Genomic DNA, 27,408 nt, shown 5'->3' with positions numbered 1-27,408 from the left:
CCAGACTTCTAATGTCAGTAACTACTAACAGCAAGCCAATGAAAGCATACAAGAGTCTAGCGCAGTGGTTCCCAACTGGTCCAGTCATGAGGTCCAGAATTGTCTTTAGTCATTAGTTCAAGGTCCACACAGTTTAAAATACTCAGCGTCATACTTGTGTTGCCTTTTTTTTTTGGCTGGGTGAGTAAATGTGCTAACTGTCTTTTATATTCAGCTCTGTGCATCTATCACCGCTGTCAGGCTAACATTACTAGCTAACGTTAGGTAACTTTAGCTACTGTTTTTTTTATCTGCCTGGTCAGCTGTTCCCAAAGGTTTGGTGAAACACTGCTATATATCTGGGTCGTAGTTAAAAACACAGAGAAGTTCTCAAAGCATATTGTAATTGCATTCAACTCACTTCAGGACAGTTTTTGATCCACATCTGCTGCTGTGTCTGAGCCCTTTTTTTGTTTTTTACCTGTTCCCTTTACATCCTACTATTTTTGGGACTTAAAGTAGGCCTTGTTTTTTGCCAGTTCGATCGATTGGTTCAGCCATAAACAGAGCAAATCATAAGCATTTGTGCAGCGTTGGTAATCTCTGCCTCCAGTTGCCTGCCTTCCATCTGGACAACGCACGGAGGTATGATGTCATATGCAAAGAAGCTATTTGTTGTTTGTTCAGTATGACTGCAGCTCATGGAATGTTTCCATGTCTGTCATTACCCAGAATTCATCCAATAAAAACCACCAAAACATTAGTCAGCAATTACCTGATTACGTCATTCACCTTTGTCTCCCCTCTCTCCCCCAGATTCATTCATATTTCACAGCATGTAGGAGCTGGACGTCCTAATTTGCATGTTTTTTTGCTTAACACATCATTTTCTTTTTAGTTTGAATTTATGATGGCAATCATAGAGACCACTCACCGTCGCCCCTCCGCAGGCGGTATCTGGGCCTCTCCTTTGTGTCTCTGCCACTGTCTTTGTTGTTATTGTGACACGACGACTCCTCCTCCGTCAGCTCCTCCGTCAGCTCCTCACTGTGCTCCAGATCTCCCTCTGGTACTGGAGACGCCACAGGCGAGACCTCACCTTGGCTGCCCTCCACTCCGCTCCCTGAATGGTTCCCAGTGTTCTCACTTTGATTCTTCTCCCCGCTCGGCGCTCCTTCTCCGGCCTCCTCATTCCCGTCTTTGTCCACTGCGTCAGAGGGGGCTCCAGGTTCTGCGTGGTTTCTGGGGCTTGAGGGGTTCAGGGGGCTGCAGCTGCCCAGGGAACCGAGCACAGAGCTGGGGCTGGAGTGCAGAGAAAGGGAGGGGGTGTCTGGTTCTCGGATCCTGGTGCATGGGGCCCCGTAGGGTTCCTGGACAAATCCAACGAACATCACCCCCTGGTCAGCGGCATCTTGGATCTGCTGTTAAGAGCATGAACAAAAGAAAAGTTATGCTATTGCTGATTTGTATTTGATTAGAGCTGAAAAAGATTAGTCGATTGACAGAACATTAATTGGCAACTATCTTGGCAATCTATTAATCATTTCAGTCATTTTTGAGCAAACATTCTCTGATTTCGGCCTCTCATATGTGAGAATTTGCTGCTTTTCTTTGCCAGATATGATAGTAAATTGATCATTTGTGGGTTTGGACAAAACAAGCTATGTGAAGAAGTCGCCTAGTGCTCTGAGGAATTGTGATGGGTATTTTTTCATTATTTTTGGTCCATTTTTTTAGACTGAAGATGGGGTAGGCAGTTTTATTTTGGCAATACTGGGCAGAAGTCATTGAATTTTGTTATTCAAGTGGTCTTAGAGATTACTAGACATGTGCACCTCCTCTTGGCTCTTTTTTCAGGCTTTAGAAAATGTAGGCTGTAATGCGAGACTTTGGCCAATCACAGGTCATTTCAGAGAGTTGGCGTTCCTGTGAGCTGTTCTACAAATGCAGATGTGTGTGCATGTTGTTTCGGTGAAAGCCTGATTCAGTGGCGGAAAATCCTGCAGAAAATGTTACTATTCCAGCATTGGCCCCAACTGCCTACACTGCAAAACAACCTCAAAAAAGGAAGACAGACTTATCAATAAAGAGAGTCAGTTCAGACCAGAGATTTCTGGCGAGATTAAACTGTTGTAGAACGTTACAGAGAAAAGTTGCAGCAGTCTGAACTGGTCACCTGAGCTTAACTCAAGCCGGCTGATGGTGTCACTGGTAACTCTGCTGATCAAATCACCAGGCGGCTGGTTTCAGAATGTAAAGCGCGTCACCTATATCAACAGCCAATCAGCTTGTAGTGAACTTTGCTGGTCAAGTCAAAATGACCACAGACAGTGTGCTCGGTCCCTACTGAGCCCTCTGTTTCTGTCCTCACGTGTGCCCCTGTCAGATGATTGGTCACTGCTGCTCACTGTATGTGCTTATGCCCCACCCACGCACACATTCTCATTGACTACCTAACTGGCGCTGCTTACTCATATTATAGTGGCGTATTTATTATGAATACAGTCCATCTGATGCTGGTTTTGATTCTGTTTTTTGTCGTTCCATTACTACTACAAATACAACTGTAGCCAGTATCTCACTATCACTATCCTCATTCATATTTTAAGAAGCTACAAATTATATTCAGCCACAAAATAAACCTGAAAAGCTGCAAATCAGAACAGAAGTACAGAGAGTTGATATAGAGTTGAGTTGATATAATACTCCATCTCATCTAGTTGCATTGGTGTGAACCGTCAAGTTTATAGAACGTTGCAGAACGGTGCATTGGAAGTAGCTGCCTGTTTCAGCTCGTCTTGTTGTGAATCGTTGTGAGTCTGGACTGGGCTTAAAAGAGAGTCTGAGAATAAACGAAATAAAACGTGTCAATATCAGCGAAGGGTTTCAAAGCTGAGGAGAAAATTGCCATTTCCAGATTTCTGCCTGCCCCAACATCAATTGATTAATGATCAAAATTAATGGCAGTGATCGGCAGACTAATCGATCCCTAGTTGCAGCCTCTACTTGGTAGCATGTACTGTTGCAGCTGATGTTGCACTCATTAGTTTTGGGTTTGGAGCATCAGCAAAATGCCCACAAATGCAAAATCAGACCAACCTATGCAGCAGAACATATACGACAAGTTCTTTCCAACTAGATCTCAAACTGAACCCAAAGTTTCAAATAGTCTGAGACCAATTATCTTGAAATTGAATTGTTTTTCCCCACAGCACTTTTTGGGGAGTCCTCTGCATCTGTTGGATCTTTGTTTTTTTCCTACCCCCCTCTGTTTCTTTTCGTCCCAGCAGCTTCTCCAATCACACAGTTGTTGATTAGATTGGAGCGGTCACAACCCTAGTCAGGCACGGGCCGCATCACAAATCCAGCGCTCCTCTGTTTCCCCCCCCCCCCTCCCTCTCTCTCTTTCTCTGTTATATTGTCATCTGGCATTTTATGTCAATATTGGGATTCTGCCACGGAGCGAGATTGAAACTTTAACTGTCAGAGAATGTTAATGATGCCATTCTCCGTTTCTGCACCCCCTCCACCGACCGCCCCCTCCCCCCCAAGCAAAGGCGGTGCCCGTCTCTATCTCAAGCCACAGTGAGGGAAGAGAATGGAAATCAAATCAAATCGCAGGTTATTCACTATGAAATTAAATTGGAAAACAGTCACATTGTTTCCAGCCATATTGTTTAATATCAGTGAACGCTCTCCGGGTGCTTCCACATCATATTCCCCATACCAATATGTTGAAATGGAATTGCTGAGATAAAAGGGAACTGTTGTATCTCATTTAATGGTAATGCAGGCAGTCAGAGAGAGAGAGAGATGAATGGCTTTGACTGTCTAATGTTGGTGCAGTTGATTGCAGAGTAGATTTGAATAGTGTGCTGTAATGATTGAATTTATTTTTAGTACCATTATCATTATAATTTTGTCAAATCCCATGTTTGACAAAGTGGAACCGTTCAGATTAGATTTTTTTTCCAATGACATCTTGCCAACAGTCCAATATCACAACAAAGATTGCAGATAAACCAAATATACTGTACGTACATATGTACGGGTGGCAAAATGGAAATAAATCACTATAATAGAAGTGAACAGTCAAACGTAGTGCTGCTTTGTCTTTAAGAAGAATTAACTATAAATAGGTTAAATTACTAGCTGCTTACATACGATAATCGAATTGATGCATTGATTAGCTGATCAACAGAAAATAAATTGACCCTTCATTAAGTCCCGCCCCCAGACGCAGACTGGCCAATCATAATGTAACATCAGACCAGCTCAGACCAGGGTCCGACAACAACTCAGCTGTGCTCCATTGACTCTAATGCAGTTGTTTCAGATTTCCTTCATTTTCAGGCTGGTTTTGTGGATTTGGAGCTAAACGTTGTGCCTGGGGCACGTCGTGTATTAATGATACTCGTTACCTGGAAAGGTTGGAAAAAGATATACGTTTCTTCCCTGTTCCAGAATCAAACCCTGAAAAGTGTAGGGTTAGCTAGCTAGCTACTGAAGATATAGCCTACTGAATGTATGCACATGCTGCTTTTGCTTTGTAATGATTATAACAGTGAAACAAAGACCGACCCTGCTGTACAGGAACCAGTGAAGGGAAGCAGGGGAACTTTGCTGATATTCAACCAGCTGTGTGGCATCACAGTGTGTGCAGATTAGAGCTTAGATTCTCTGCCTGAGCCCGAACCTGTAATTTCGTGCCACTATCCTCAGGCTTGGGCGGGTTGGGCTCCTCATAATAGACCTAGGCTATAGAACCAACTACTTATCACACCTGGGGGGTGGGGCCGCAGCGCCACTGGCAGACAATGCTGGCATATGACAGCAAAAAGACGGGACCTCGACACTTAAGAGGCACGTGACGAAGGCTTGCCATGGAAGGAAAGACGAGAGTCAGCCTTTAATGTCCACATTCGTATCCTTAAAAAAATGTCGGGTTTAAACCGGGCTCGGGCTCATGATTTCAGTTAAAAGGACAGCCTGGGCTGGGCTCGGACAGAACATACACGGGCTCGGGTGGGGTCGGGCTCACATTTTTTGCGCAGACCATTGTTTGACTTCCCCTGGATATCCCTGCCTGGCAGCGGAGGTCCAGGTGCTGGTAGCGGCACGGGGATGATACCAAACACGTTCATCTGCACACACTGCGATGCCACACAGCTGGTTCAATATGAGCAAAGTTTCCCTTTATATTCATTGTCTTGTGTGGCGATCAGCAGTGATGTGGTGGTTCACTTTTACACTGTGATCTGTAGCCTATAGTTCGGCTTTAGCTTCTAACTATCTTTGTCTTTTTAACCTGTTGTTGCTGCTGAGTCAGTTTGACATCCTGGATATATCCTTCAAACACAGACTGTAGACCCCTCTGTGTGCTTCTCTCTGGAATCACTCTTTCATTTTTCCAAAAATATGATAATATTTCTTCAGGGAGTGCAGTTAGTTACAGTGTGGGCTCCATGCTTACTGCGACAGCTTGTCGTACCATCACAAAGGTCCAATCCAAACATTTCCTGGTTCAGGCTTCTTAAATGTGACAATTTGCTGCTTTCCTCAGTTTTGTATCTTTGTAAATGACGACTATGTCCATTTGATGTAATGACACAGCCATTACAAACGTTGGGTCTTGTGTTTCAGTTTTGTTCTCAATATAAACATCATATAGCTTCAAATAAAAGCTGGAATAAGACGATACAGAATATATGTTATAAATACTGTTGGTCAGTGTGAAAAAGGACTACTCCAATAACCTTTAAGCCACAAGCCAAAGGGAAATAAAAGCTATGCAGTTAACTGAACGTGAAAATATTGTTAGTTGCAACCCTTCAAGAGTCCCATTTGCACAATAGACATCTACTATAATAGATTTCCTGCAGTATCAATACAGGATACAATGCTGCAGGGTTGATGTTTTTTTGTAGGGCAACCTGGAAGTTAGGATCGCCCTGGTTCCCTCGACAAAAAAACAATCATTTTTCCATTGGATTTTTGGATTACTGGAGAAAATAAGCTCTGTGGCAGACAAAACTTCAGCAGGATAATCTTCATGAATGAATATCACTGTTAGGATTTTTGAAGCATCTCCTGAAGCAACAAGGTTACTATAGACTTTAAACAAACTACACTGCCGTTGCATGACTTCAGCATCACCACTACAACGAGGCTGTTAAGCTATGTTTGGTTGGCGTGATGACATTTAATATCCCCGAAAACCAGGCTGGGTACTGTTCACAATTCAACTGATAGTTCTACCGGTCCAATCCCTGGATTTTGATACCGCTGCCCAACAGTACCTTTTTTTTTTCAGGACTTAACATTCAAACTGCAGGGGTGATTAGACAGATTAAAATACAGTTTTGCTCCTCTGCTCTTAATCCTCTGTCTCTGTTGGTGTGTGTGTGCGTCTGCTCGTCTAGCAGTGATTCCAAGCTATTGCTAAAGTAATGTAGAAAAGGTAATAGACCAGACGCCGAAATTATTGCGGCAGATTGGCGCTGTAGCAATAGTTTTGGCCTGCTGGGAAGCTGCTGGAGCTCTGCTTTTGCCTCCTGTCTGAAGCTGAACTCGGAGGCTATGCGGAGCTTCATTGCCGGCCTAAGAGCACCATGGCTGTCTTCCAGGCTTGGGGGCGCTTCCCGGCACCTGCGCCACTTGTCTAAACCCACAATTCTCACCCAGATGAGGTGCACATGTACTGAAATTTGGCACCAATGGATTTAATGTGAATCAATACTCTGTAGAGCTGATGTAATTTGGTCTGTACTGATTTCAGTATCCAACCGTACCGACAACCTCTGTAGTCTCATTTAGCCACTTGTAATGTCTTCTAAATTTACCAGTGGGGTATTTACTGACACATTTTTTGTTGCAGAAAAAAACATGAAAGTCTCTTAAGCTTGTGTTAAGCACAGACATTAGGCATCTAAACCAAAAACCCATTCAAAAAAATCCATTGATTTCAGGACGAGGGAACCAGAAGTGCAAAAAATGCTAATTCATTTCGGGGTCTCAGGACTCATTCCTGCTGCACTCTATAAAAAGACGACAAAATCAAAAATTAGCATTCTTCTAAACTTCTGTCTAAATGAACAGATGTTGCACTGGCTTAGATGGAACCACCTTTGATCAAGAAAATGAGGTTTCGAGGTCAAAAGGGAAACTTTGCATCGCATCATTTCTCTTCATTAACTGAAATGATGCCAAGCACAAACTTGATGAAAAATATTCTGGAAGCAGCTTCCCTTATTCTGCCACCAGAATATCAACAGCCTGCAGTGAAAAACCCATTTCAATTTTGACTTGAGACCACATTTCCTATTTCCCCCGTAAGTTATTAAAGTGGCACCAGGAGGAGGTGTCTGAAGGTCAAGATGAAAACCCCGGAGAGAGAGATTGAGCAGGGCAGAGAGAGTGAGGGGAGAGATGACGGAAAGAGAGGCAGAGGGATAATGACAGAGATCGAGACGGTGAGGAAGAGAAAGGGAAGAAGAAAAAAGATAGGAAGAGAGAGAAAAACAGAAGGAAACAGAGAGGAAAGGGACTTCTCCGCTCACTCCTCTACCACTCATCCATGTCCACTTCCCTTTTAATAGATTTCTAGCATGGTCTCCTCCTCCTCCAGCAAGCCTGTAGCAGCTCAGTAGATTAAAATGATAACCAACAGTAATGAGGTCCTACAGGACTGCGGTTGCATGACTAATCGAAGGGCAAAACGCACAGAAAGGTTCAGGAGCGAGGCTTCAAAGGCCGACATAACGGTCGGTAATATACAGATTAGGCAGGGGGGGTTGAATCATGATGACGCAGCATAACCAGCTCACAAGAGAGGAGGGTGTGCTCATATATATCATCTGAAGTGCCATTTCAAACAGGCTCTCTACAGCAGTGCATTCATAACAGTGACATAGGCTACAGAACCAATTTATTATGAGATCAGTAAATGTGATTCTTGCTCTTTCTTCACCACTTTCATCTCCTCTGTGGAAAACACAGAAATGTTAAGCCATTTGGCTTCCTAATTAACATTAGCCTTGGACCATTATGGAAACGCAGCTTTTAGTATATTACATACTGCCTGAGTTGGACTCATGATAAAGTGCAGCATGGCAAAACTATCTATCAGAGTTTTTAGACGGCTGTCTTGACACCAAGCGGCAGCCTCTGGGGCTGAAAAATGAAGCCAATGCAAAAGTGCCATAAACTGCAGTTCCTCTAATGGCCACTTGAGGCTGGCTCCAAGAGTGAGTCAATCCCCATAGACCCCCACGTTAAAATGCTCACCTTAACAGAAGAAATACACGTTTACAGCCTGGTACAAAAATGGTTTTGGTCCTAATTTACCCATTTATGACAACTGTACGGGGGTGAATTTTTGTATAACTCACCAGTTTAAATATTATTAAGGTTTAAAGTATATTTGCATATTTAAGGGAGAGACTGCTTTGAGTGACAGGTGGGTACTGTTGGTTGACAACTTGCTACAACTGCGACAATGTTTGTTTGGTAATCCAACCAGGACGTAGACCCAGATTCAGTATAGGCATAGCTGTAGCTGTTAAAGTTAATTATAACGTTTTGGTCGCCTAGAAATGTCTTGGCCCTACAGATGTTTTTGTTGTCATTATGAAAGTTAACCATAGCTGTAAATGCACCATGTTAACCAAGCTAGCAGCTAGTGTTAGGATTAGCTTATCCTTTTGGTCCAAGTATGGTCACTCGAGGCATCAAAACAGGAGTACATATACCAGTGGGTAATGTCACGGTGGGTACGTCCATTATTTTATACAATCTAAGGGCTGTGTCCACATGGCATTTTTTCTTTAGGTGAAAAGCGGTGGCAGTACGCTGGGGAGCGCTTCATCCCAGCACTACCAGCTATGCATGGTTTTTGTTTCTATCACAACATTAGCTAGGTAGCTAATGCAGTGTTATGTCAACAGAGGGTTGACTACAGGGTTAACAAGCGTACAATGGTATGGTGATGAAAGCACAACTCACCAACAACATACAGTGGCCAATCTGCTCCCACAAATGGTCTTTTTGGGCTTCACTGTAATGGTAGCTTAGCAAAAGAAGCATCGGTGATGTCACCAGGGCCTTTCTTAAAAGTTCAGAGATTTGCAGCAGGAAGCATCGAACAGAAATGCCGGAGCACTTTGAAAAATGACGCTGGGCACAGTGCTCTTTCTCTAGACAATCGGATGCAGCTGCATATGTGCTCATCCAATTGCGAACAATTGAAAAAAAGACGCTGGCGCCCAGAAAAAAAAAACACCATGTGGACACAGGCCCTATGTTTGAGACTCTGTTGGTGACTTTGGCTCAAACTGAAACTTTTCAGAAAATGTTAGATGCTGAATTCAATAATTATCTACCAGAAGCACATTTTTAGTTGTAGTTGTAGTAGAAGCCTGTCAACACGGCTCAAAGTAGAGGAGCAGCAACACAATCAAGTTGTAAAGTTACCACTAATTCATACCTGACAACTCCTGAAATACACACGCGTGTCACAACCACCCCTGTGTTTTCTTTGTTATCTTTTTTAAGCACCAATTACATAAAAAGGAAAAATATCCTTTTTAATGTCACTCCTCCAACATCGTGTGCTTCATTGGCAACTGCCTCCGAGTGTTCTGTGACAGGCTGCAGTTAAAGCCTTCAGCCTGACAGCAGCGTGCTTGCGAGCAGGTTTAGCCATGTGGTTGATTCACTAAAATACAGTTGTAAACATACAAACATTGTGTTCTCTGAACCTTTAAACAGGATGACATGCTGAACAAAGTAATTTGAGTTTCGGTAGCAGGCTGAGTTTATATTCTGATATCAGGATTTTTTTACATGCCCTTTTTTGATGCTAGAATATGCATACAATACAAGCCCCCACAATATCTCTGCATTCATCCCTCCCTATCTCTTACTCCCCTCCTTCCCTCCTTGCATCCCTTCTTCCAGCTGGGCACTAACTGACAAAACGCTTCAGCTTGGCATTTATAAAGCAGCCCTACCTTCTTGACGTAGCCCTGGATGAGCTCTGGGGTGGGCACCTGCTCGGCAGACAGACACTCTTCCAGCTGTAGTTTGTACGGCGGGCAGACAGACTGGCTCTTCTCCACCCTGCAGGCACCACAGTAGGGGAGAGAGCACAATGAGTTTCAGCGTTTCAGCAAAGCCAAACTGCTGGACAAATGCTCCCGACACATGAGAGCGCCCATGCATTCACATGCATTCAACCTAAATCATAAAACATTACCAAACAGGCATGCTATTCACAGACATCGGATCTATAACACAAAAATAACCCCTATCAACAAATTACACTGCATCGAGAAGCTTTGTTAATGTTATTGTTGCCCTGTGGGGGGCCAGGAAAAATACAATAAAACACTTAAGCGAGACAGAGATCCGCATGGATGAAAGAAAACACATGGGGAGCACAGAACGCAGGAAATTCAATGCAAATCTGGTCCTGCCCCCCCTGCAGCCCTCCCTGCTGAAGCCATATCTGTATTTTGAGCGGGGAGAATCTATTTATATGGTGTTGTATTTTCCTTTTCTGTTCTCTGGAGGAAATCCCAGAGCTGGCCCCGAGGAGACTGATGCCCCAGCTTCCACCTCCCCGCGTCTCATCCTGTTGACATGGGGAAGAAGCCCCACATGACCTTTTCCTCAGTGTGCTACAGAGTCTTTGTGCATATACAGTAGGTGTGTGTGTGTGTGAGGGCTGCGTGTGCGCTCTGCGAGGGCTCTGGCTTTACACGGACACCTGATGTGTGGGAGGGTAAAAGATGCGTGCATGCTGGCGTGTCTTTTAAAGGCTGTGCTTGCAGCACATGTCATGTCAATGTGTGCGTGTATGCTCCTGATGCTTTATCACACTGATTTTTCTGTCATGCCCCCCCATGGGATGCAGACTGAGTTGTTTTATGTATCAACTATCAACAGTACTTGGTAAAATAGTAGCAAAACAGCAATTTGAAGGAATAGTTTGGGGGAAATTCGCTTATTTGTTGTCTTGTAAATGGCCTTTTTTATATTTTGATTTTTCAATGGATTAAAAGGATGAATATATGTGTCAGTAAGTGAGCTTTAGAGGTTCTGTTCCTTATCTGTACGTAAAGCTTGGTTAGACTTTTCCTGCTGTTTCTAGTCCTTATGCTAAGCTAACCTAACCAGCTGTTGTAGCTTTTCATACTTAGCACACAGACATGAAAGTCTTCTCATTTAAGTCCTAGCAATAGAGCAAATAAAAATGGCTGCCCCCAACAAACAAACAAACGTGAAACTCTATTAGGAGCTGTGCCTTGTCAAAATAAATTAAAACCTATATTAGTGGACCATGTGGAAATTTAATGTGAAAGGACAGACACAGGAAGTGGCCACACTCAGCAGTCAGACAGGAGTCAGGTTAATTTCCAGGGCTGGTACCTGCAATTATTCCACAGGCTAGTTAATAACATGTCGGGCAGGAAATCCAAAGTGTGGGATCATTTTGAGAAGGTGAAGGACGAACCCAAGGTGATATGTAAACCCATCTTCATTGGTTGACTACAAACATGACGTATCATCTGAAACATGGAAGTAGCTACATGCCCATTAGCCCACAGCGTCATTAACAGGCGGCTCGCTCAGTGTGTGACGTGCACTTGTAGATAAAATATAGGCCTATCAGCATTGCCAGGTGTACGATAATTATCGTATTTGTACGATAATTTGGCCCTCTGTACGATGTACAATCAATAATCCCAAAAAAGGCCAAATGTACGATAATTTGACCATTTCATGTATGTGTGGTTGTAATCAGTATGCTGGAGTTTTTTTGTGAGCCCTGAAGGCATCTGTTCCCATGTGAGATGTTTCCAGCCAATTGCACTTTGCTTAGCATGCGATACGGGTGACGTTTGTCTCTGAACAATGAGAACGATTGGCTGAATGGTCAGCTGTACCCGCCCCACGAGGCGCTAGGACCCATCAGGAAGTCGAGCGACAATGAGATTCAAAACAGAAGAAGAAGAAGAAGAACAGAAGCAAGTAACATGGAAAATGGAAAACACTAGAGTGACTATATTTAAGCAATATCACACGAGAGGGAGTGATGTTGTGATGTATATCGTCATGGCTGTAATTCGGCCTGCGGCCTTGTGTGGAAGACAATTACAGCCGTGACATTATACATTACAACATCACTCCCTCTCGTGTGATATTGCTTTTATACAACAGTTCAAAAACAGCTTAAACAGCAATGCTGAGTAAGGAAATGTTAACAAATGGTGTTGAAATAAATGATTTAAGTATGTTATGTAGCTCTGCGAAAACAAACATTTCCCCCAGTCCAATGCCAGGCAACGCAGCACACACGCCAGGAACTCACAAGCTACTTTGTATTTACATTGATCTGCAGCTGTGTAACTTCGTCCAGTTCGGCTGATGAAACGTTGGCAAACCTGGATGTTGGCACGGCCAGATTCAGCTTCCACTCTCCCTCATCCTCATCAGCACCTCATCAGATGATCATTGATAATTCCTGACCGTGTTCGCTTCATTTTTGCTGCTCTCCAGTTTGTCGAGCTCGGCTGTTGTTACACAAACACACCTGGAGGTCTGCACAGAAGAGTCCTGGCTTTCCTTTTCCTTGTCTTCTCCTGACGACCACTCATAATTTAATTCACTTGTAATTTTGGGGAAAATATCCATCTTCTTGGTGTAACACTATAGTGTCAGTTTGCATCAACAAGTGTGACAGTTGGTTAATTAACGGTTGTATTTATATTTATAACACCTGTAATTGGAGTGATTTTACTGTTACATGTCCCAGTGATGTTGTACTCTATATCAGCACTCACAGAATGCCTCTCGTCCAATCAAATTACTCGGTCAAAACTAACTGTTGTGTAATTGCCTATAGCGCATCTGTAGGATTGTTATTTTGGTTATGACGGATGTACGATAATTTCCCTCAAAATACGATAATTTTGAGTCTCTGGTATGATAATCCTACATTTCCCACCTGGCAATGCTGAGGCCTATATTAATGAAGGTTCATTAGTACAGTTTTGTATTTCTCTGTAATGTAGCACAGTGTTAACACTGTTACTGATACTATTCTTTCTCACACCTTCAACTCAAACCATTGTGTTGCCCCGCCCAAAATATATAATTTAATAATTGAATTAATATCGTAATCATCAAAAGCTACAGGAGGATGATGTATTTTCAAATTCTGTTGTTTTCTGATTTTCCAGGTTTCTGCCTACCCTAGCTTTACTTTTAGTCTCTAAGCCCAAGATAGGTGGTGTAACACTACTGGTACTGACTGGTAAATTCACTTTGACACAAATGGTTGGAGGAGTGCCCCTTGAAATTTTGCTGCCAGAGTTTTTACACACAAAAGACACAAGCCTCAAGAGCAAAATAAGCCTCCCCTGATTCTCCTCAAGTGTTTGCTGGATGAGCTTCACCTGCTTTTCTCCTCTGCCATGTCAAACACATGCCCACATTTCAGTTTACATGTCAATTTACTTTCTGAATAAATGTTGCTAACCTGAATCTTTATAGGCCTGTTAGAGTGAAAGCATTCCTGCATTTCCCCCCACATGAATCAGAATCACACAGTTTAAACATCACTGCATTATCGCTTTAAACCCCGGCCTTAGTCTTTCTGTTAGACTTCACAGCCTAACCAATGGCCCTCGCTTATGTCATCAATCCAAAACAACAACAACAAAAAAAACCCATGGACACCACACATCTACTCTGCTGTCACTGACACCCGTCGCTATGCGCAGATCGCTGTCGCAGCACACAGCGGAGCAGAAAGTGGGCCGACTGACTCGTTAAGAACAAACTTCACACGCTCTGTGAAACATTCATTACGACGAGCTGAGCGCCGCTTCTCGTTTTTCCGCAGCGTCATAACATTCAAAGGCGCGATGGCAGAAGCCTGATGGCACTGTCAGAAAAAGGTGGATGCATCCTGTTCGTTGCGGCATAGATCAGAACCAACCAGCTTGGTGCTCCAGGCACATCTTCAGGAACAGAGACAGACAGAGATGCAGACAGCCAGTACGGTGCATGGAGTGTAGTTAAATGCCTTTATTACATCCTAAATCACTGCACTTACACTACAGACCTTATACAGCATGTTTTGGTAACACTGCACTGAGAGGTCTGCCGGTGCTCCTGTGTGCTGCAAGTTAAAAAGCAGCTTCAGAGAATGAAATGAAAAGCCCTTTTTCACAGCGATATAAATTCATTCCGGAGATGAATTAATACTGCGGTTCATCATCAATAAAATAGAAATGATTCAGTCCTTACAAGAGATTTTTTTTTACCGGGAACTGTCACTTAAGCACAAGAATTTGATTTCATTTTGTGCTATCAAATGTTTTGCACAGAGGTGTCACTTCTTTTTAAGCTGTGAATAACTCATTTTGGAATAAAGCCCTGAATGGAAGGAGACTTCTGCAGGCAGATGCATCAGATAGAGAGAGAGGGGTGTGTGTGTGTGTGTGTGTGTGTGTGTGTGTGTGTGTGTGTGTGTCTGTGTGTGTGAGAACAACAATTGAAACAGTGCACTCGGTCCTGGAGGGAGGCCTCGGGTTAAAAATAGCAGCTGCATCACCTGCAGTCCATCTTCTCTGTGTGAAGCGGTGACTTTTCATGCAGCGTGCAGCACCGGCTGTCAACCTCTGAGGTCTCGTGTGGTTAGACGGGTGTCAAATGCCTGCTTGCCTGCCTGCTCGCCCACCTACCTGGAGCTCCCTCCTGGGTGAATACACCTGCTAACCCCCCTTCCGTCTTTCTCGTCTGCCCCGCAGATGGGTCACATGCTTTGTTTCGTCACAGAACATCTTGTGTTGGACTAATCACTCCCTATGGAGCTGAACGTTCACATGGTAACTAATTGCGAATTACCTGTTAATGGCTTGCTTTGGGATTTGTTTTAGCAGTGTAGTGGCTACATCATTTGTAAATGTGTGGTTTCCAATTACGCGGTGTTCACTGGGGTGTGGAAAGGGACTGTGTTGACATATTATTGTTTTTCAGTGGAAGTCAAACTGTAAAAAATGTCTACACTGAGTTCGGTCTTTCTTTGTTTAAACTTGAAAGAGAGAACTGGAGCTTAAAGTGCTCATTTCTTTGTTGTCTCTGTTAATGGAGCTTGTCTGCTCAGCCATAGTGACTATTACCACTCATACTGAAGGATGCAGATTTGATACTTCAGAGTGAGACCTCAGCCACAATAATAACGACTTGACTTTCAGAGGATCTGAAAGTAAAACATTCTCAAGTTTGGACTTGTTGGAATCCCAGAACAATAAACAAGACTAAAGCCCCTTTACCACTGGACAAAAACCCCACTAACACCCTCTAATATCTGGCTTTTTTCTTTAGCGGGAAAGGTTACAATCAGCATTTATTCCCAGGAGAAATGACCCCGCAGTAGTCACTGGTATTCATTAAAGCTCGCTCCCATCAGCAGAGATGAAAACATAACACCTAATGGCATCTGGCTATTTCTTTGGTGGCAAATCTTACAATCGGCATTCATTCTCAGGACAAAGCAGTAGTCACTGGTATTCATTGGATCCAGCTCTTATTAGCTCCAATCAACAGCAGTCGAAACATTACACCCACTAACATCTGGCTTTTTTCTTTTAGGGGCAAAGCTCACAATTGGCATTCATCCCCACGACAAATGACTCTGCAGTAGTCACGGGTATTATTGGCTGTAACTCTGATTGGCAGTGATGGAAACATGACACTTGTGTGGACATGCAAATCTTTGTTTCTTTTGCAGCATGAACATGCCGTCACAAAGTCCATTTGTCTCTGTCCAAGCAGCACTCGTTCCAAATTAGTCGCCGCCCAGCTTCAAAGAGAAACTTAACAAATAACTGATATAAAAAAAGTAACCACTGCAACATTTTCACAGGCCTCCATGCTGCTTTCTACTGTATACTAACCCTGTTTTTGGCACGTTTGTGAAGCTGAATGTGACCAACCAGAGTAGAATACAAAAAGGCATACTTGTCTACTACAGAGCCGTGTACACCAATGCCAATTTTCATAGTGGCCAAACAGTGTTATTACATCCATCTCGTGATGGCCTGTGGCCCAAAAAGACTTTTCCCATAGGTTTACATTGTGAAAGAAATTTCTGTAAATTAGTGGATACATTTTTTGAGCATTACAACCCTCACAAAAATGGCCTTGTTTCACAATCAGGATTTGATCAATTCAGTCCAATAGCATTTCAGAAGTCTTGAAGAGCCGCAGGATTGAATCATTTTATCCCCATTCAAGTTAGCGAACCTGGAAGTAGCTGTCTAAGCCGGTAGAAGTCTTTAAGTCTCTAAGTCTCTCAAACCGTGCCGATCAACCAGCTAATTTTATACACTGTAATTTAACTTTTTGGCTCCATGCGCCACTGAGCAACTTTCATAGGAAAGAACAGGGTGTATCCAGTCGTCTTTATACATCCATGGTCCTCCCTCATAGGACAGAAACGTGTTGAAACGTTTGTGTGAAACGTCGGTCAGCGTTGAGTTATTTTAAGTTATGTACATCACTTTATAGCGGCAAGGTGGTGCAGTGGTTAGCATTGTTGCCTCACAGCAAGAGGGTTCCTGGTTTGAATCCGGTGGGGGATTCAAACCTCGGGATGGAGTTGGTGGTGTTCTCTCCAGTCCAGAGACGTGCAGGTTGAGTTAATTGGTGACTCTAAATTGGCTGTAGGTGTGAATGTGAATTTAAATGCTTGTCTGTCTTGATGTGTTATCCCTGTTAAGTCTGACGTTGATAAACTTTACTTCACGTTGTAATGTGACGAAGCCCAACCATGATTCTTTTCCTAAACCTAACCAAACCAGTAGGGGCACTTGTTTGGAAGATATACAGAATGTTGTATGACGATATGATACTAATGTTTATCACCTAGCTTTGAAAGGTAAATATTCAAATGCGTCATTTAAATGGTCAGAATTACGAAAGCTGAATAACTTAAAATGGACTTGCATTTTGCATTTGAAGAGCTGTGATTTTACGGGGACTTCAACAACTTCAAAGCAGCTCTGATAACTTCCCATTCCCCCCCCTTTTTTTTGTGAACTCCCACCGCTGTCACAATCATAAGTGCATCACTTCTTTGTACCCAGGACTATATTTCATAGGAGAGATGTAGCTGAAATAAGAACTTGAATCAGGTTATATGTTGTTTAAAGCAATCTTTGCCAGAGAGTTACAAAGTATGCATTCAGTAAAACGTTTTAAATTATTACTTTAATGTTACCCATTTCTGGAAATTGCCTGAGAGGAGCTGAATGGCACAATAAAAGCTTTTTCTCATGCTACAGAAAGAAATTCAAGGCTGAATAAAACCATTTTCACATCATAGTCAGCGAATATGAGTGAAAAATGTGAATTCACTCCTGTTCCTTGTGCATCAGGAGCAGAGCTGTGTCAAACCTCTCACCCACCTCCATCACCCACCGCCCATCTATTGCTATGACGACACAGTCAGGGGGCAACAGAACCCATGTTTAGCACTCTGTCGCTGTGGAGCTTTAATAATAGAGCATACCTCTCCTAATGTCACATTTTCACACATTTATGAATAATTTCACCGGAACGAATCCCCCTCTAATGGTTTTTTAGTCCGTACCTCTTTATTTTCCTCTTCTTCCATCTCCCTCTCACACGCTCTCCACCCTTCTCCTCCCTTTTCAGCCCATCTCTCTCTTTCAGTCCCTCTTTTTTCTCTGCCTGAGCACGCGGGAGCTCCTTGCAATTACCCAATAATGATGAATATATCCCATCAGACATTGCCTGCTGAACTGTAACCCTATTCCATCGCAATCAAATTGAACACTGGGAAATTTGACAGTTGACATTTTAAATTTTCAAACGGTCCAATCCATTCTGTCTGCATTGCAGGTTTTTTTTTTTCGTCTCCTTCTTCCGTGCAGCAGGTTGTAACAGGGGGGTGGCCGCTGCCGGTGACAAATTGCTGTCTGAGGTTTCTAAAGTTATAACCCACTTAACCAGACATGTCAGTCAGGTGACAGTGTCTTAACATTTACAGATGACACGCCGCTGTATGTACACAACCTCTGTGTACTTCCTGACTGTGCACTGGATTCCTGCAGCGTCACCCCCTCCATGTAAAGTACCTTGTTGGCTGAGCCTTTCACACTCGGGCTAATACTGTAGAGACTTGACTGTGATTGTGTCCTCAGACATAGCACGCATGCTAAATAAAGATGCCTATAGAGCTGCTGCTCACCAGTCAGCTCCTCTACCTTGACTTTTGCTTTGTTTTCAGTGCAGTCGCACAAAGCTGTTCATTTTTGGAGCGACGGATGAATGGCTGCTTGCTGTCATGCTTTCAATGCCATTCACTGTATTCACCCTCCTCCTCCCGTCCCTTCCCCCCCTCCCTGTCTTCTTCTTCTTTTGATTTCTGGGTCTGACAGCGAAAGGGAACTGAAGAAGAGATGCTCTGCTTTTTTGTGGTTTCTCTTATTTCTCTTCCTTCATTTTCCCCTGGTGGAGATTTGGATTCCCCTGGGCTGGTGCTGATGTGAGCAGCTGTCTCCACGGTGACAGACGCTGGAGATAAAGCCTGGGCCCTGCTTTCGGCCGAGGCCATCAAAGGATGGTAGACTCCTCTGCCCTTTTCACTCAATATCTCTCTCTGTCGTCCCTTTTTTTTTATCCCATTCAGCCTCCTTCTGTCTTCCTCTCCTTACTTCCTCACACTCCAGCCGTGATTTTCTTTTCTTCCACTCTCCCCCCCTCATGGTGTCTTTTTCTCTAGAGCAAGGCAAGCATGCCTTCTTTTTTAAAAAAAAAAAAAAAAGGAATCGGAGATGCAGTCCATTCAGCTGTAGCCTTTTCATACAGAATCAATATTTCTGTTGTCCAGTTTTGCAGCAGCGAGGAGCTGCTGGACTGTTTGTGCAAATGTCTGGGCATGCTGAAAGTAAACCTGAGGTGTTTTACACAACAGCATGGGAGGTGATTACTAATGGCCACAATCTGCAGAAAGGCAGGGCAGATAAGGTGCCGTGCATTTTAACTATATGACCTTCTAAAACATGGCTGACTGCCACGTTTTCACCCCACATTATCCCTTATAGTTGCCTGTTTTTATTAGCATATACAAAATAGGTGATATGAGATATTTCAGGCATTCAGGTTTGCAAAAGTAAAAGTCATGTTCATTTTCTGCAGAGACATCAGTATGTGACTGGCAGCCACCGTCAAGGCTTAGACAGGCTTGAAACTCTGCTGGTTGAAACATCAGTACAAAAGATGAACTAATGAGTTAGAAAATATTTGGGTCTTTGATAAAAAGTCAAAGGTACCAGCAACTCCCAGGGAGTGTTTCACAAGGAAGCATCCAATCACTGAGCTTAAATGTCAGTTGCATGTGCCACTAATTCTGAGCTGATGAAACATTTAGCGGTTTAAATTAGACTGTCCTCCTCCAGAATACGACCACGTAGCTCGTTTGTACAAGCAGCTTATTACGAACCATATTTATGTTATTGTTAGGCCGTGACCTGTAGAAGCCTGGTAATTATGGCGGGAGCGAAGGAGGAAGTCAGGTGATGTATTATAAAGATAAGATAATCCTTTATTAGTTCCACAGCAGGGAAATTTGCATCATTATAGCAGACAGAGGATAATGCAAAAACAAAAACACAAAGCATATAATAAGTGAGGCTCAGTAGAAAACACAGAGCAATATAATAAGTATACAGCAGAAAAAAAGCAAATATAATAAATAGACAGGCTGAAGTCATAATGAGCTCATAGCTCTCACTCACAAAGAGTCTGTGTAGGGGGCAGGTCAGGGTGGATGGATGGGTCATTAAACACAGGAGACTGCTCATTGTGTCCTGCGTCAAACCCAAAGTCAAGTTTCATATTTCACATTACATTACATTAGTAACAAACGTATTCATTTTATCCCAACTCATAGTTTTGGTGCAGCTGAGACAGTTTCACAACATTAACCATATCTTTAAAACTGCGACCATTAACGGTCATATATGACCTATTCTGACGTTTTGGTATGACCCCAGTTGTGGCGCTTGTCGATCAGTTTCTAAGATAGGAACAAACGACTTATGTGGTTGTATGGGTTGGAGGAGTTGTTCGTTTATAGCCGTAAATCTGGGTCAATTTTAGGGGTGTAAATCACCAGTTTCATCACGATACGACATTATATCAATTCTTTGGACAGCTTTACAATATTTGCAGATTTACAATTTCAATTCGATGCGATTCAGGGGCCTGCCAGAGACGTAGATCAACCCAGAGAGATCCACTGTTGTTACTTTGTAATGTGTGTAGTTTAACTTTAAAGTTACAACTGTACAGATTGTAGATTCAAACATATATTTGCGACAGTGAAATTACATCTGCAGCACTGTCATTATGTCTATAGTTATGTCCTTTTGTTGTTTGTAATATTTATGATTATTTTGTTCACTTAAACATCAATATTCCTGTTATTACTGTTCAACTGGCCGTCAGTTACTTGTATGCGCTATCTTCGTCATTGCTACTTCTGTTTGCGGCTCAGTTGATGTGACGTATCGTCCACTGTGCAGAGGATTGTGGGTCAGAAAAGCCAGAAAAGCGTGCTGGCTTACACACTGCAAAATCAGATCAGATGTAGTAGAGCATCCTGGTATGTTTGGTATACTGCATTTGACACACTATGTACTGGGACATACTAAATATTTTTCTGGCATACTATATAGTATGGTAGTGTTGGTATTGGAACACACAATGAGTGAACGCTCTGACTTCCGGTTTCAAATTAAAAGCCACATTTTAAAAATAAAAGCCCCCTGGAGTTTCATATATGGTCAAGCCATACACAAGGTTTTGACATAGTCTTGTTCAAATAATTCTTGTGCCGCATTTTCCCCCCAATTTTAATGAGGAAGAGTTTTGAATACAGGTGTAAGTGTTTGACTTTGGACCAATCTCCCTCCAACAACCAATCTGTTTCTTGAACCATGATTGCCCTTCCCCTAACCTAAACTAAGCAATTTTAGTTGCCTAAACTTAACCAGACTTCAGCCATAGAAGTGACAGATCAGAAAACAGTCAAGCATTTTTGTAATCACAGTAAACTTCAGTACATTTTGTAATTAACTGACAAGAAGTCTTTTTTCTTATTAAGGTTTAAGGTCTTGATGTAATGGAAACATGACTGCTTAGTGACACTCTTTGAATATGTACCTTTTTAATTAAAAACTTCATCTTGAAATGAACAGTCGTGATGAATAAAGATGCCTCAGATAAGAAGACCTGGATGTGAGGACTGTACCACGGCAACAGCAAGTTTTTGAAAAGGTTTTTTGTCCTGTCAGAGACTTCCGTTTCTCCCTGCAGCTGTCAGGTGATTGACAGTAAGCGAGGCGTATCCTAACACTCTGCGCCGCACAACTCTCGCAAAATTACAGTAAATAATGATAAAACAGAAAATTTGACAAACCCAAATGAAGTTGTCACGTTTGCTGTGATGAATTATCTCTCACTGTGGAGGTTACTGCTCGTACTGTACAACAAGAAAAGCAACAAATGTTTTCTCCCTGATATCTCCAACAAACACCAGCAGGGATGAGGGGAAATAGGGAGGCGTGTTAGACAGTTGGCACTAACTGACATGAAAACAGTTTTTCCTCGGGACACAATTTCTGAACGCTCACACCACACTTAAGAATTTAAATTATCGTCAGCATACACTTGCACAAAGCAATTAATTGCTTCCCTTTTAATGTATTCCTTTTTGATTGTATTATTTTTACTGCTCTTATCTTGTGTTTCTGTTTATTGCTTACTTGGTATTATAGTTTTCTTCTTCTTCATTGAATCCTCATATTTCCTTTTACAACTTAGCTCTCCCATGAGAATCAACCAAGTTTCTTCTTATTTAATCTTAAATTCATCTTTTCACCAAATTCCCCCCGGTCATCCTCTGTCTCCCTCCTGATTCGCATCCCTGATCCTCTATTCATTAATTTTTCTGAAAACAACAACAAAAGCTTCGCACAGTGAGCCTCTCTTTAGTTTTTATTTTATGTCCTGTGTTTCATTTTTCTTACGTGATCAGTCTGTGGTTGCAGCAGAACTGTCAGGTCACAGCAGCTCTGATTATTACACTCCTTACTCTTGGTTGCTTGTAATATCGGGTATTGGTTTTCTGCAGTTATTGTACTGTCGCTGTGGGTGAGAGCGTTAGCTAAATGACTGAAATGTCAATGTAGATTAGGGCAGCAGCGGTGTGTTTATGCGCAGCAGTGAAGAAATTACAGAAATGGTTTGTCAGTGTTCAGAAAAGTGTTTTAAGCCGTGAGAAATGTGTGGTGGATTCTGCTCGGGAACAGCAGACAGTAAGAAGATTTATCCTGAACAATGTCACATATTCACATAAAGCTACACACTCAGCCCGATGCTCAGAATAAATGTTGGCATTGTACGTTCCTGCAAACCACAGATATCTTACATTTAAATGTTATTATGTAGCATACACATTAAAACATTATGTTTCTACAACGCTGTGGTTAACATGTAGTTAGGTTTTGGCACATAAAAAATATCATGTTTTGGCTTAAAGTGCCCACTTCTGGTGGCACAATCCACGCCGGAAATGCAGTGACGTCTCTGTGAAAACAGCTGCTCTTTGTGGCAGTATCCCATCCAGAAACACGTTTCAGTAAAAAACGACCACTTTTTGTGGCGCGATTCTCGCAGGAAATACAGAGATGTGTCAGGAAAAACCAACTGCTTTTTGTAGCAGTATCCCAGCTGCAAACACAGCGATGTCGAGGTTAAAATAACTGCTTTTCATAGAACTATCTCAGCTGGAAACAAAGCAATGTCTCAGTAAAGAATAACCCCTTTTTGTGGCAATATCCCAGCAGAATATGCAGCAATGTGTAAGTAAAAAAGACAACCGCTTGTTGCTGCACTATCCCAGCTGGAAATACAGTGATGTTTATGTTAAAAACAACAGCTTTGTCGTGGCACTATCTTGGCTGGAAATGTAGCAATGTCTAGCAAAGTAAAAAAAAAAAAAATTCTTTTCATGGCACTATTCTTGCAAGAAGCCCAGTGATGTCTAGGTAAAAAGAACCACCCCTTTTTGTGGCAATATCCCAACAGGAAACACAGCGATGTCTCAGTAAAAAACAAATGTTTTTTGTGGCACTCTGGCACTATCCTGGCTGGAAATGTAGCAATGTCCAGGTAAAGAAAACAACCACTTTTCGTGGCACTATCCCTGCAGGAAATGCAGTAATGTCTGTGTAAAAAAACAGCTGCTTTTTGTGGCACAGTGACAGCAGAACATGCCGCGATGTTCCAGGAAAATTTCTGGTAATATCTCAGCAGGAAACACAGCGATGTCTTTGTTTGGGGAAAAAAAAAAAAAGTTTTCCTGGTTCTTTTGGCTGGAAAGGCAGTAATGTATATGTTAAAAGCAACAGCTGTTCATGGCACTTTCCCAGCAGAAAATGTTGCGATGTCTCAGCAAAAAACAACTGCTCTTTGTGGCACTGTCTGAAACGCAGCGATGTGTAGGTAAATAAAAAAAGCAAAAACCATTGTCATGGCACTATCCCGGCAAGAAGCCTTGTGCTATCTAGGTAAAAAAACACAAATGCTTTTTGTGGCCCTATGGCAGTACCCCAGCTGGAAACAGCAATGTCTAGGTAGAAAACAATTGCTTTTCATGGCACTGTCTCAGATGGAAATGCAGTGATGTCTACGAATACAAGAAAACAAAACACTTCATATGGCATAATCCTGGCAAGAAATCCAGTGATGTCTAGGTAAAAAAACCTACCGTTTTTGTGGCGCTGTCCTGGCTGGAAACACAGATAAGTCTCAGTATAAAACAACTGTATTAGGGGGCTAAAAAGTCGCTGGAGGATGTGGTGAAATTCTTGCTAAAAACAACTTGTTTTCTTGTTTGTTTGACTCAAACAGTGGTCTGCAGCTTGTCAGGCACCTCACCTAGATGCCACACCATCCATCATCCCCTCCACCTAGTGATGATAAAGTCAGCTCATACACTACATCCCTTTAGAAACATTGACACATATATAACATACACATGCGTCGTATGTGTGGTTTGCAGAAACATCCGGCAAACGTTTTCTTTTAGCAAGTTGGCTGATGCAATATGTGCACAAAGACAAATGTAAACGCAACTAAAGTTCATATCTAAAGCTCCTAAAACCCTCCAAAGAAGAAGGTTTAAGTGGTGGATCTCTAACCTCTTCAGAAAGGGGCAAGACACACTCACACAGCAGACACACACCCTCACACACATCCATGCCCTGCAGCCAGGAAACAGTGTTTTGGTAAACAGGCCTGGATGTTTGCTGGACTTCAGAGCCAGACAGAGCAGCCACTGGGGCTTCAGCTGCTGGACTCCGCCTGTCTGCATGTCACTGCTGCCAGGGAGAAAAATACAAGAAAAAAACTTCCCCTCACAGCTTCAGTCTTTTTGATTGTCATGTTTTCACTTGAACTGACTTTACAGTACATGGTCCTGAATAAGCTGATCAGGTTTCATGACCCCTGGGGCTGTCAGACCCACTCACAACTGAGGATGAATTTCCCAAAAGCTACAGCCTTTTTTATGCTGAAGTCTAGAGAAAGTCTTTTTTTTTAGGATTCTGACCAGGCAAAAAGCCACCTCCACCCTCCTCCATCCAAACCCCCCTTACATGCCCTTCAACCACCCTTGGAGCTGCTCCCTGGCGTCCTGCCCTGACCGTAACATGCGCCCACCCCCATATTTCCCAGGACAGAGGGGCTTGGGCATAGAGCTGCAGGGCAGATGTAGGGGGCGGCGGTGACTTTGGGCCATGCAGCCGTTTTTTTGGCTGGGGCATTGAAAGGGCTGGAGATGGAGGATTGAGATTATTGCTGACTCAGGTCCAAATACAGCTGCCCACATGACAGCTTGCTGAGACACAAACAGATGTTGTGATGCTCTGGCGTAGATACTGAAGCAGCACCGAAAGGTTGCATGACTGATAAGAAATAGAACATGAACCTCAACTGTTTTTTTAACAGGTGGTAGCCATTATGGACATCTCTGCTCGCATGTATCCCACAATACTGAGATAAAAAAAATAATTTCTAAAGCATAAAACAGTAGTTATAAACATGAATAACCATTACATAAATCATAACTAGCCAGCATGCCATTTTTGTTCCACTTAACACATGAAGATAAAGCAAATCTGGATCCCATCAAGTGTTTTTCTGCATAATGACGTCAATTAAGGTGCATTAGCACTCGCAACATATTTTCTTAAGTGACTATAATGGCTGCATTATTTTGTGATAACAGAGGTCTTATCCTCAGGGGTGCAGCTAAGAAGGCTGAGGCCCCTGAAAGATGATTTCCTCAGGGCCAGTCCCCCCGCCTTTGTTGTATGAAATACATTTATTCTAATCGGGCCCCTTTCCCTTGAATCATCCCAACTTCATCCCCCACCGATGACACTGGCGCTTATTATTGCAAAAGGACATCTGTGTGTTAATTTGTGGACTTGGAAAAGTAATGCTTGTATTCATTTATTACATTTCACTTTTAGTTTTCTAAAAAAAATAAATAATAATTTCGAGTATTTTTCTGTAAAAGACAAAAACAGTTAGCTTTAACTACCAGTACACACAAATATACTGTATATGGCCTTGATCTTCCTGCAGACAGCGTAATGGAAATTCCATACTAATAATACTCTTACATACATTATTTCACTGCAGACGTTTAATGGCTAAATTGCTTACAGAAACTGTAGGTGGATGTTTCCATGGGAGTTTGCATTAGCTTAGACTGGATGGACACTAATGTTTTGACCCTTTGACCTCAATCCTGTGTCAGATAATTACACATTCAAAGTAGAGATGAAATGAAAAATGCCTTTTTTTACCCTTTTAGATCACAACCCCAGGCATTTAATGCAGATATATGATAATGCATGCTGGAAAAAAAATCAATTTCTTGTTATTTTTACATCAAAATTCAATCAAGCTTTCATCCTGTAAAACAAAATATCACGTGTGCTTATGTAAGCTAGTACCATCCAACCTCTAGGACTGCCCCTGACTAAGAATTTTCTTGGTCGACCAGTAGTCGTCATGTAGGCCATTAGTCGACTAGTCACCCGCATGTTTATGATATTAATTTAATTATTAAACTATATATTTTGGGTGGGGCAAGCAGTCCAATCAAATGTGAAGGATTTGGTTTAAATCACCGTTGGAACTGTACACCAATCAAATATACCCTTTTATTGGGAAATACCTCACAGTACAGAAGCTAGAGCTAGAGACGCTCTAACTCCCGTTTCACTGGGACTTTGATGGTCAAAAATCACTCAGATGTGTCTCTTACCCGTCACAGAGTCGGACCAGTATGGCCCGGTAGAGCTGGTGCTGCGGGCTGTTGGACTCTGGACCACAGGGGTGGATGAACGGGTGAACAGATGCCAGAACAAAGCCTTGCTGGTAGAGCTCCTGCAGCTGGCCGGGCAGCTCCCGCACTGATGAGAGACGCAGCGTGGACGTCCCACCTGAGGGACACAAGAGAAGGAAAGAATGTGTGAGACAAAAACAAACTGTTTATAAAAAGACGAAAGCTTTGAGGGATTTATTTCGACGGAGCATTTCTACAACCTGAAAAACTGGCTTTCAGCTGGAACCAAGAAACAGCAGGTTTTTCTTGACTTATAGTGTGAACCATAATGACTCAGTGGGCATGTCATATTCTACAACCTTCACATCTTCTTCTGTTATCTGTAATAATAGACCAAAAGCTTGCAGGAAATCAATGTGATCCACCATTTTGATACAAATAACATGTTGTGCAACACCCTCCATTGATGACACATCCTTGATTACAATGGTTCAGCCTAAAACGTGGGCTGGTTCCTTAGGGTGCTTTCACACCTGCCCTGTTTGGTTTGGTTCAATTGAACTCATGTTGGTTTGCCCCCTAAGTGCGGTTCATTTGGGCAGGTGTGAACACGGCAATCACACTCAAGTGTGCACCAAAACAACCGAACTGAGACCTTCTTGAAGAGGTGGTGTCGGTCTGGTTACAAACAAACTCTGGTGCGGTTCATTTGTGGTGAGAACGTGTTCGGACCTGGATGTGAACCAACTGCAGTCACATGACACATTGTTTGGGTTAAACATGAGCTTGTTACAGTCCTGGAGGATTATTAATGTGCACCTCCTCCTGTACTGCCTTAATATGCACATTCAGCACATCCAATGCATCAAAACATTGTTTTCTAGTTGGAGCCGCGCCTCGTTTTCAAACTGTATGGTTTGACTAAAATGAACAATGACAGCAATATAGTCCACGATGAGCAGCGC

The 27,408-nt window shown here is 42.6% G+C and overlaps 2 protein-coding genes across 2 annotated transcripts in view; one reads left to right on the top strand and one right to left on the bottom strand.

Annotated features, from left to right (window-relative positions):
* Positions 1–27,408, top strand: part of LOC125892546 (cysteine-rich venom protein) — a 201,552-nt gene that overhangs the window by 74,439 nt on the left and 99,705 nt on the right. The window lies entirely within an intron of this gene.
* The window catches only part of LOC125892545 (raftlin-like), a 172,282-nt gene that overhangs the window by 68,399 nt on the left and 76,475 nt on the right, over positions 1–27,408 (bottom strand). The window contains exons 3-5 of the mRNA XM_049582531.1: positions 26,423–26,600; positions 9,990–10,098; positions 914–1,400 (exon numbers count right to left, since the gene is read on the bottom strand). Of these exons, the coding sequence (XP_049438488.1) occupies positions 914–1,400; positions 9,990–10,098; positions 26,423–26,600 (774 nt within the window). The remainder of the gene's footprint in view (positions 1–913; positions 1,401–9,989; positions 10,099–26,422; positions 26,601–27,408) is intronic.

This window comes from Epinephelus fuscoguttatus, linkage group LG8 (assembly GCF_011397635.1).
Source record: "Epinephelus fuscoguttatus linkage group LG8, E.fuscoguttatus.final_Chr_v1".
NCBI lineage: Eukaryota > Metazoa > Chordata > Actinopteri > Perciformes > Serranidae > Epinephelus > Epinephelus fuscoguttatus.
Note: the sequence above shows the minus strand (reverse complement) of the source record. Positions and strands in the feature narration are given on the sequence as shown.